General features: G+C 41.2%; 1 protein-coding gene across 1 annotated transcript; it reads right to left on the reverse strand.

Moving 5' to 3' along the window:
- Nucleotides 1–218: 218 nt before the first annotated feature.
- CAMLG (calcium modulating ligand) lies at nt 219–6,791 on the reverse strand. The gene is made up of 4 exons (XM_062002888.1): nt 6,414–6,791; nt 4,583–5,037; nt 3,771–3,836; nt 219–2,753 (listed from the first exon to the last, which is right to left on the reverse strand). Exons 1-4 carry the CDS (start codon nt 6,577–6,579, stop codon nt 2,562–2,564), a joined length of 879 nt encoding a protein of 292 aa, XP_061858872.1. The 5' UTR covers nt 6,580–6,791; the 3' UTR covers nt 219–2,561.
- Between the last annotated feature and the right edge of the window lie 4,066 nt (nt 6,792–10,857).

Consider the following 10,857-nt stretch of genomic DNA (forward strand, 5'->3'; position numbering starts at 1 on the left):
CGGCGGCTGCGTGGCACAGGGCCTCAGGCCTCTCCTTGCTGCCCGGCACAGCGCCTCGGGCCTCTCCTTGCTGTCCGCGGCCCACCCCCGCCCCTGCCCGGCTCAGCGCCTGGGGCCTCTCCTTGCTGCCCCGTCCCTGCGCAATGCACTGTGCAAGGTGTTCATAGTGCCTCACAACATGCCTCACAACGACAGGACGAAGCACCAAGAAGAGGGTAACAAATATACTTTTAATAGAAAACAATCGGAGTGGTAATAAACATTAAATAGAATTATGTACATGAATAGAGATAAATTAAAAATGGAATAAAAGGGATTCATTTCTGGACCAAAGCTGAAGAAGCATCATTTAGTGCAAGCCCCTCCTGGTGCCACGCCCCTCACGCAAGGGCACAAAGGCTTCCCACGCTGGAGTCATCGGCAAAAGCAAATGGTTAGGGGCTCAAAAGTTCCTGATCAGCTCTCGCAGCAAGATTTATTTCACTGTTTGAGAGATAAACCTGTTTCACCTTTCGTTGCATATAATGATGGTGCAAAGGTCAAATGAACATACAGGAGGTGGGTCAGCCCTTTTGTCAGTATTTAAACTCACTAGGATTAAAATTCTTACGCTGAAGATTAAAAATTCATTGCTTTTTGCAGATGTTAGTACACCGAATTTTCGCAATTTATTTGTATTACATTTGGGCATATAGTCAGAACAAGAGTCACTTTTTAGTAAACTCATTATTTACATATCTGAACTTTAATTTAAATGATAGCTATTTCAATTTGCTGAAATTCCTGGCTAACACAAACAAATGTAAAGCTTCTGAATCGACCTTTGTGCTAATAGAGATGAGTCGGAATCTTTTGCAGCCCAGCCCTAGATGCCTGTAACGTAATTCCCTGTAAAATAATCAGTAAAAAAAAACCCTGAAAATGATCGAAGCAAGCTTCTTTGTTTTCATGCCACAAACAAACATGGACCTAATCGAGGAGTCAGAAGTGCAGTGCTAACATTACAGCAGGAAGCTTTAACAGAAAAGAATGCGATAAATGGCCCTGCTTTCTGATTAAACAGCTGTTATCAAACGCTTCTGCTCACTAAAAAAAGTCTGCAGATACCAACATAAATGTTTCTGTAGGCTAAAAAAATGCAGTGGCCTAGATTACTTGAAAGTCTAGATTCTAAACAGAAAACAAGTTGAAAAAATTACCAAATTTAGCTTCAATAGAAATCTTTACACATAACCAGTATTTACTTTGACTATTTGGTAAGACCCCTCCCCTCACTGTGCAAAATTCATGATTGGGAAAAGAGCATTCACCAGCTCACTGTCCATCTGGCATCTTCTCACCAGTGTGCATGTCCAGCCATACAACAAACCACAAATGCTACTCACTCTTCAAACCTAGAGCTTCATGTAGCAGTCAACTCAAAGCACTTTTCTTCATTTCACTGTCCCTTGTAGTGCACTAGATTTAAATAGGAAGGGCTGCTTTGGTATCACTGGGGTCATTGCAGAAACGCACCAAAAAAATCTCACAAAGAGCTCCGCTGAATCAAAGCCTGTACACTGCGAGGCTTTAGTTCTGCACAGCAAAAGCCAAACTCCTCTGACATGAAGACCCTGTTTACATGCAAATCTCTGGTAATAAACAGAGGTAAACTGCAGAAATTAATGTCATGTAAAAACTTGTCTTATGCAATCCTGCAAGGAGCTTGAAAAAAAAACTCCTTCTAAGTTTTATGTTTACTAGAGTAACCATTTGATACACTGCAGATTGGTAGCCAATAACTACAACTTTCCCCTCATTAGATGAACTTTTAATGTAACAAAAGGACATCAGAATGGAAGCATATGAGTGAGCTACACCAAGGATAAGGCTGCTGGACACTCATAAAGAGGGGAGATTAACAATTTTCTTTCTTCCTACTTTTTCTCAGTGATATTTGTAAGCAACAGGACTTTTTTGTTGTTGGTTTTGCTTAGCTGTTTTGCACTATAATTATCAAATGAAATTAATCACAATCACAATAAGGTATAGCAAGGCAAAGACCAGGACAACAATGTGGCATGTTTCATCAACATTCTCCAGAAGCAGCTACTTGGTTCAACATTCTCAATTTGAACCACAGAATAAAGGGATTTCTTTTATTTAGAGTTTTCTTTAAAAAAAAATGGAAACACCACAAAATGAGCAGTTCTTATTAGCTATAGTCATACTGTAGATATAGATATATGGTTCTGCTGAAAAGAATTTTCTTTGTTCAAATGTTTATGAAGGAGGCTGAGGGCATCACCAAACTAAACCAAGTAAATCATCCACTGACACTTGCACTCTATTCTTCACATTTGTAATAGGCAGACACAGTATTTAAATAAGGTGAACCAATATAATGGGCAGTCTGGGACTCTGCTCTTCCTTTCCCAAAATGACTGCATTTAAGGCTCCTTTCAAGCATTCGAACAGGTGAGAATTTTAATGAAGGTTTGAACCTGTCTGCACAGTCAGACTTTAAAAGGAATAGAGTCCAGAAAGCTTTAGGGTAACTACTGTGTTGAGTTCCACCCCCATCATGGCACTTCAGAACCAAAAAACAGAATAAGTTCATGGCAAAAGATAAAAGTAAAGAAATAGACACAAAGGTCTGTGAAAACATCTCCCATTTTGCTGTAGGTGTCCATGGAGCGACTGATTACTTCTGCAGGGATTCCAGACAGTAAAAGAGCAGCAGTTAATACTGTTGTTTTCACCTTCTTCTCACACTGAAAGAAAAAAAAAAAGAACATACAAACCACAGTACTACATTAGATTTTCTGCCAGACATGTCAGCTTAGAATGACTACTATGAAGTTTAGTTTTCAGTGATACACTTAACTAAAAAAGAAATGCTGATTTATTCTGACTTTCTACAGATCATCTATTACTCCTTTTCAAATGTAAATCTTCCTATTCAGTTATGGACTGAGCATCATTCAACTCTGCTTTGTGCTGGAGACCTGACAAAATCAAGCAAACAAATACTTCAGCACAACTAACTGCTGTAAATATATAAAGCAAAGGATCTGTTTAAATATAAGAAAAAACTATTTTACTGTTCAGGTGAGGGAGCAGTGGAACAGGCTGCCCAGAGGGGTTGTGGAGTCTCCTTCCTTGGAGGTCTTCAAGACCCACCTGGACATGTTCCTATGCGACCTGATCTAGGTGAACTTGTTTTGCAGGAGCGTTGTACCAGATGATCTCTAAAGGTCCCTTCCAACCCCTACCATTCTATGATCTAGCAAATTTTGCTAATAAGCAGCAAGTTTGACACACAAACGTCTCAAGTTGCCACTCAAACTGATACTAGCAATGGAATGCAAGGGCTTTAAAAGCCAATAACCATCTCATTTTTTAACAAACACCCTTCCAAATTTTGCCTGGGTATCACATGCAAAACAGCTGCTGAGAGAGAAAACAGTAACCACAGAAGAGTATAGTCTAGGAGAAAAGCAAAAGTTTCCTAAAGACATGACAGGACTACCTGGCTTTCCTGGACAGATGCTTATAACTAGGCTACAGCTAAACAAGTTGCTAGTCCGCCTTAAAAAAATATTTGGACTAAATCTGGGAAGATTAAGAACTTGCATAAACTATCAGCATTTGATAACTTTATATCCTACCATTCAAAACAAGGGAAGAATACTTCACATGCATTAGTCCTAAAACAATGCAATCTAAGCACAAAGTTTAAATTTAAAACATTTAATAGAATTAATTTAATTCTGAACAAAATGTCTTACCTTTGGGAAGTACTTGGATAGTCCCATGTAAGCAAGTTGTAGAGTAAGAAATGGTGCAAATATTGACTGAGGGAACAGAAAAGAATATACAAAAATTAACTTGGTCAGAAGTAACAGCTAAGAAAACACAGAAGTTCAATGGTTCCCAAGTCTTAAAAGAAAATTGGGTAGGTAAAAAAATAAGTTGTTCACAACAGCAACGTTACTCTTGAATACTACAAATCTAAGTAGAAAAGTTACGTCTCTGAAATAAGGTTCTGCCTGGTTTTCTTTGAGCCTAAAACCCTGGAATCACAGAAGCATACAGCAGTTTGTGAAAACAAACCCTGCAATCCAGGGCAATCCACACCTGCAGAGACCCTCCAGGGACACTGAGGAACATCTTAGCTCAGATGACCAATATACTGAGTAAGGTCCTCTTATCCTGGGACAACTATTGTTCTTCCTTTATTTCTCTTTTGTATACTCCAAACTAGAAGATCACTTGACTCATGCTCACAAAGGTGGGAATAAACTCCCAGCACACTAAGCTGCAGCAACTATTCCAGTGTCCCTTGCTCCTCTGTCACTATGGACCAAACATGTGCCACTGTCAGCTGTTATACAGTGGCTGTATTTGACAGGTAATAGGGAATCATCTCAAAGATTTTAGATTCTCTTTTTTTTAGGTTTTATATAGTTGTTGGAAATGCAGAATGCCTGAAGTTCCCGAGTCAGTCCCTAGCAATAGGCTTGAACCCTAGAAAAGGGTATTTCACAGTAAGATTGTAATAAACTAGCAAAATAGAATTGGATTGTTTCCCTGAACTCACCAAGTACTTGCACACAAAAGCCCTCACTGCAATGGCAAGCAGAGCACATCCCACCAATCTAAAAATGCGGAAAGAGTCAAACTCCTCCACTGCATTCCCATTCTCTTGGCTTGGCTTCTCATTCATCAGCTGGTTTCTCAACTTCAGAGCTTCATCAAATCTGGATAAATACTGTTCTAATCCATGTCTAGATGGCCGTGGTGCAGCTTCAGATGACAGTTCCCCTCTGTTACGGTGACGGAGCTCACTTGTACCCTCAGTGACAAGCTCTGGAGTTTTACCAAACAAGTCCTTATCCCCTTTGAGGTCTACCAGGCTGCCTGTGTGGTCAGCAGTGCCTGCCACGTTACAGACAGAATCACCAAGCACAATGCGCTTGGAAACTGAAGGAATGGGAAGGGAGTTTGATTTATCTTGTTCATGCTGAAGCTTTGAATCTGTGTGACCTTCATCATCTAAAGAAGAGAAACAAAAATATAGAGTTATGCACACTGGGTACATGGAACCAGCCATACTGGATTAGGGTCATGGGTTGATGTCTCCGCTTCTGAAGTGAAAAAACAGATTAATTTTTTTTATTCATCACAAAGCCATTAGACATACCTGAATGCAAGCAATCTCATTTTAAAAAAGAATTTGGCCCAGCTGATACACAACCTGCTTAAGTATCAAAGGAAAGGTTTACACTCAGATTTAGGTTACACTCCAGTCGATGATAACAAAAAGGGAAGAGCAGAGCATGGACCAGACCAAAATTGCTCATCAGATTCACCAAAATTCTCTTGTTACACAACTGGACTCAGCACACTCCTGGCTCCCCTCCATCAGCCTACAAAGACCCCCACATGTACCATGTGCTTTGCATCGAAGGTTATTATTCAGATATGGCACAGACACGAGATAGAAAGCTGTGCAACATGGGTCGGAGGTTGAAGGTGTCAGTCAACAATGGAGAAATTAAAACACTGGATTACTTTAAGGAACAATACTGCAGGCACAGAAGAAAGATGCGCCCAATACATGGAGCAACATAAAAGATACAGACTTACAGAATATCTATCACACTTAAGAAGTATTAAAGACTGCCATACAAACGGGCAACGGAAGTGTATTTTGGCTTGTTTTCCCCTATTGTCAGAGACAAAGCAGTGTTAACCTGCTCTATTAAACATGAAGACCCCGTCTTACCGCTAAAAGAGATGGTGCTAGAGAGCAAAAACCAAACTTGCCAGAGGTGACAAATCAGCTCTTGAAAAATATTTTTCAATATTAAAGCTGACTGACTCATGGCATTTTTCTAAACTGAAATGTCGGTCTCCTCGAAGTGCGTATATAAATTACCTACCTAAGAACCTGCAAGAAAATTCTGCATGTCAACCACAAACAGCCAATGACTAGTTATTATCCAGTCGTGAGAAAACTATGATATAAAACCCCATTTATGAAAGCAAGCAGCTACTGAATGAAAACATTTGGGACGCTCATCGTTTCTTCAACTAAGAAAAAGTGCTCGAAGTGAAACGAGCTTGTCTGCTCGCTATCTAAGAACAGTAACAGGCCCAAGACCCGATCTTGTCACATTTCTGACGACCCGTGTGTTTTACCCGCGGGTCTCTCGAGCACCAGAAAAGGTCACGCTTGACTTAAAGCATCACCGAAACGAAAGGTAGCACCGAGGAGCCAAACAACAACCGGGGAGAGACAGACACTCCTGTCCCATGAATGGACTGCAGGGAGCGGTGCCGGCAGGAGGAGCCGCAGCCGGCCGTCACCGCCAGCCCAGGGAGCCCTCACACCGCCGTCGCCGCATCCCCGCCGCCACCGGGCTCACCCTTGCCCGCCGCGGGCCGGTGGAAACCCATGATGCGGTTGATCCGCTCCTCTGAGTTCATCAGCAGCTTCCTCCGCCGCAGCTCGGCTCGGCGCTGGGAGGCCGAGAGGCCGCCGGAGGCCCCCGGGGGCGCGGCCGCCGCTCCCACCCCAGCGCCGTCCTCCATCCCTGGCAGAAAAGGCCTCGGCGTTACCTCAGCGCCGCACAATGGGGCCACCCCGCCTCAGCGCGCAGGCGCCAGTGCCGCCCTCCTCCAGCCGCTGAAGCAAGCGCCGCCATCCCGCGTAAGGGCAGGACACCGGGGGACGTGGGGGGAGAGCCCGTCCCGCGCTGCGCTCTCTGACGGTAAGACGCCCGCACTGAAGATGGCCGCCCCGGCCTCGGAGGTGACGTCACGGCGCGAGAGGAGACGGTGCCGGCGCAGTGAGAGAGCGATGGCCGCGAGGCTGAGGTGGCGGCGGGGGATAGGTCGAGCCGACGGAGACGTCATCGACGGCTTCTGTCAGGCTGAGGGGTTTTGCGTGCTGAGAGGAAAGGCGAACCATCAGGGAGCGCACTGCACGTTCTCAGCGCTGGCGGCGGCCAACTCCTTCTTTAGTTTGCGGAAAATTCTGGTGTCAGAAGCCCGGCGCAGCCACCTGCGTGCAGCGTGAAAACCAGCACAGGCTGTTCACGTGTTCCTCACCCCAGAGAGATGGAGGCGGTGTTCTGTAGAAAAACATACATTTTAAGTGGATGCGTATGTTCCTTACCAAAGTAGAATTGACCTAACACTCTATAACTAAGAAGTTGAAACTGGGACTGCAACAAAGCAGCAGAACATCAGAGTTGTGCACGAAGCCAAGGTCACAGAGCAGTTTAACTTCCAGCACATGATGTTTAAACTGCAACGAGCAGGCCCCCATCATGCTGCTTAGGATGAACTGATGAGCGTGCTTAGGGAGCACAGTGGCGAGTGCTGCTGTGCAGCTCAATTTAAGAAGTTGATTTGTCTTCTGTGGGCATGCTCCAAATGAAGAAAGAGGATATTTTCTTTATATTAGAGTGCCAGCAAAGACACGCTTGTTTGTATACACAAAAGGCATACATAAGACCAGGAAATGCCTTCTAGGTGGCTGTCAGGAGCACAGGTCAGGTTCCCAAATCATGTTTCCTGTGTTATGTCACAGCACCACTGTTAATACAGTATGCATGGTTAATCCCTTCTACTAAGGAAAGAAAACAAGAAAACAAGGACATCAGTGATTCCAGAATTACTGCGACGTTACAAAACACAGCGTGTCTTTGGGTCTCTCTAGCAAGGTAACAGTTGGCATAACATTTATGTACAATAACTAGTCTATCACACCTCTACTAGTGTACAAAAAGTGATAGAACTGGGCCACAGTATCCTTAGCTGGGCATCAACAGAACATGCATAGCATAAGTACCCGAAAACCAAACCAAATTAATTGAGACACATGGATATTTTCCATCTATACTTCAAACTAGTTACCTTCAACATCACCAAATGACTGCACTCAACTTCACGATCCTGAACTTAAGAGTGAAGGCTGGCTGCCTGTTGGAACACCAAGCCACAGACTAAGTGGTCAAATTCAGCAACAGCAAGACAGATTGTTACATGTACTGGGTAAAACATTGGGCTGACAAGTCCAATTAATATTTCTATGATAAGTGATTTACAGAATGACAGAACTCTGTACTCAAAAACTGTTAAATGCAGAAGTCCAAGTACCATGCTTATGCATTAACATGTGTATGACAAACCAGAAGTAGCAGAGATGACAGCTCATAAAAAAATTGGCAAGCATAAAATGGAATGACTCACAAAAAAAGTGTTGAAAGAATAGAATGTTAAATGAAGATAGAGGATTACCTACAATAAAATTGATCACCACCTTGGGAACACTCAGAAGGCTAAACTCAAACCATTAGTCAGCTGTCTCTTGAGACCAGCCTCCCAGATAGATGGCAGGAACCACGAAGTGGGTATAGCACTACTGCATGCTTACTGGAAGGACAAACCCCAAGGTAGGGCTAAATAACAGTGCTAACTGACAGAAGTGCTCTGAGAGTAAAAAAAAAATGTCAGGGACAGAAGAAAAGTTTGAGTCAGTTGGAACTAATTTCCTCAAATGCCCTGTCAGTTGGTGTCACCTAAATGTAACATTTTATCTAAAAGTAGAATTTACCACATGTTGGTACATGGTATTTATCTTGATTGATCAAATACATGATCCTATTTTTATTTATAAGAAAGGACTGATGGACTTGCATAAGTTCTTTCAATTAATTTTATTGAGTAGCCAAATCTGATAAATTAGCACAGATAAAATAAGCATTTGCATGTGTTACAAATGACTTTTTACAGGAATAAAACAGTGAAAATTACAAACTGTAAAAAGAAAGACAAGTAAATCCTGTCTTAAATTCAGAAGGGGGAAGATTTATAACTTCATACTGAAGATCATATGTTTGAGTTCAGAAAACAAAGATTTAATATTACAATATTATACACTACTTTACAAAATTAAATTTACTATAAGGATTACATCCATAATAGTAAACAGAACCTTAAAGTCACATTTAATGGTCCCTTATTTAACAGCCATTCTGCATCTTTGATTAAACTCTGTTAAGAAATTATTTCTAAATCAAAGTGAATCATTCTAGTTATTGCAACACAATCTATGTGGAGTTAGACCCAAATATATTAAATTAAAAACGATAATGAAAGCAAAGTAAAATGGATGGTAACAATGTTGGCTGAACACTAATGTGTCAAATACAGAAATAGTTTAAAAAGAAAAAAAGTCCTGAAGTAGAAAAATAGAGTACATTTACAGTGGTAGAGTTGTCATGCTGAGATCCAAAGTACCAGAGCCACTCTTGCCTATTTTTGCAGTTCATCTTCAATGTCCTCATTTTTCAATCATAGGTAAAAACCACACATAATAGGTAGCTTGTGTGTTCACTTCCCCTGTCTTGCCCTTACAGCAACACGAGGCGAACCAGCAGGCTTTTCCCACTGTGAGGGAATAAACTAACCAAGTTCAATACAGAATTTCTTCTGAACTGAACTCCAAGAGGGTTAATCTAATTCTTCTTTATAATGATCTATAAAACTTAGGGGACTCTAATTCAAAGTTGTCAATTGCCAAAAGACTGACATTTTTAGCCATTAGTCTGGTGTACATAAAACGATGAAGCCACCTTCAACATTTAGGGATTTTTTTTTTTAAAAATAAGGGATATATTAGCAAAATACAGTCATAGTAAGAAACAGACTGTGGGTGGGCTGTTTGATGCAAGGATGGTTTTCAACATACCAAGTGAGAATATACCCAAAACACAAAGTTTTAAGTCATAACCTATGCAAGTGCATAGCTTTCATTTATGACTTAAATGAAGAGACCCCTTTCCCCTCTGAAAAGCTGTTCAAGTAAATATACTCCTGTTGGCTATGCAGACAGGGATACTTAAACTGGTTCTGTAATAGTCTTTTCTTGCTATTTTAGACATTGTTCTGAGTTTTAGCTTGTTGTGCTTAAACAGCAAGAAGAATTTCCCCAAAGAAACTCCTCCCCTGAAGTAAGGCAACTCCTGACAATCACGTGCAGCTACAGCCCAAAACAGTAGCAGATGATTACCCTACAATGTCCTTTGACATTTGAATCACAAAATGTAAGTTAACCAGACTAATCACAGTACTTGTTTGACGGCTTGTAGAGTGTTTCACCTGTTCAAGTTACTTGTCCCAGGAAGCAGGTTTTGTAAGACATTTAAGTTTACCACTATTAAACAATAAAGCAAACTAAGATTTTTCCATATGAAACACTTCCATGGACATAAGCATACAGTAACTTCAGTACTCTTTATGTTAGTAGTTATCCATGATAGCTTAATCTCCAAAACAGAACTATTATCAATACACCTTTATAAAATTATTTAAATATTTTTGTATATAAATTTTCACTTCAAGTTCCGTGTCAACTTCCATCTGCAGCTCTGGCAGGGATCTGAGAGTATGTTTAAAGCTTTTATTTGGTGCATACTGGCTTTGGACCTAGGCTCATTACAGAGTTGCAGTAAAAAAAAACCCACCCAACAACTTTTTTTAAAACTTCAAGCACATCTCAAACCATAAACAAACCTTCAAAAGCAATATCATATTTTTGTCTTTGGAAAAATATTTTCCAATTTTAATGTCAGAATATTCAATGCTGTCTTGAAACGTTAGGTTTGAAGTGCTGTCATACAAACTCGCTTCAGAAACACACCAGGCTTGCTAGCTTTTAGGGGCCTAACATTCAGTTAATGCAAACAAGAGCCAAAAGTCTACTAAACATAAACAAACAAAAATCTCAGCTAACCTTCCTTGCCTTTCCCCTTCCACATCATTCACCAACTGAAATTAAAACTCCTTTCACTGAAGGAAACC

This window comes from Colius striatus, chromosome 9 (assembly GCF_028858725.1).
Source record: "Colius striatus isolate bColStr4 chromosome 9, bColStr4.1.hap1, whole genome shotgun sequence".
In the NCBI taxonomy this organism is placed as follows: domain Eukaryota; kingdom Metazoa; phylum Chordata; class Aves; order Coliiformes; family Coliidae; genus Colius; species Colius striatus.

Bases quoted from the DNA above. Each gene is read 5' to 3' on its own strand.
- CAMLG (XM_062002888.1), bottom strand. From the start codon at position 6,579: ATGGAGGACGGCGCTGGGGTGGGAGCGGCGGCCGCGCCCCCGGGGGCC. The intron at 5,038-6,413 runs GTGAGCCCGGTG...TCTCTTCTTTAG, and splicing joins CCGGCCCGCGGCGGGCAAGG to ATGATGAAGGTCACACAGAT. The intron at 3,837-4,582 runs GTGAGTTCAGGG...CTGTTCCCTCAG, and splicing joins CTTTTGTGTGCAAGTACTTG to TCAATATTTGCACCATTTCT.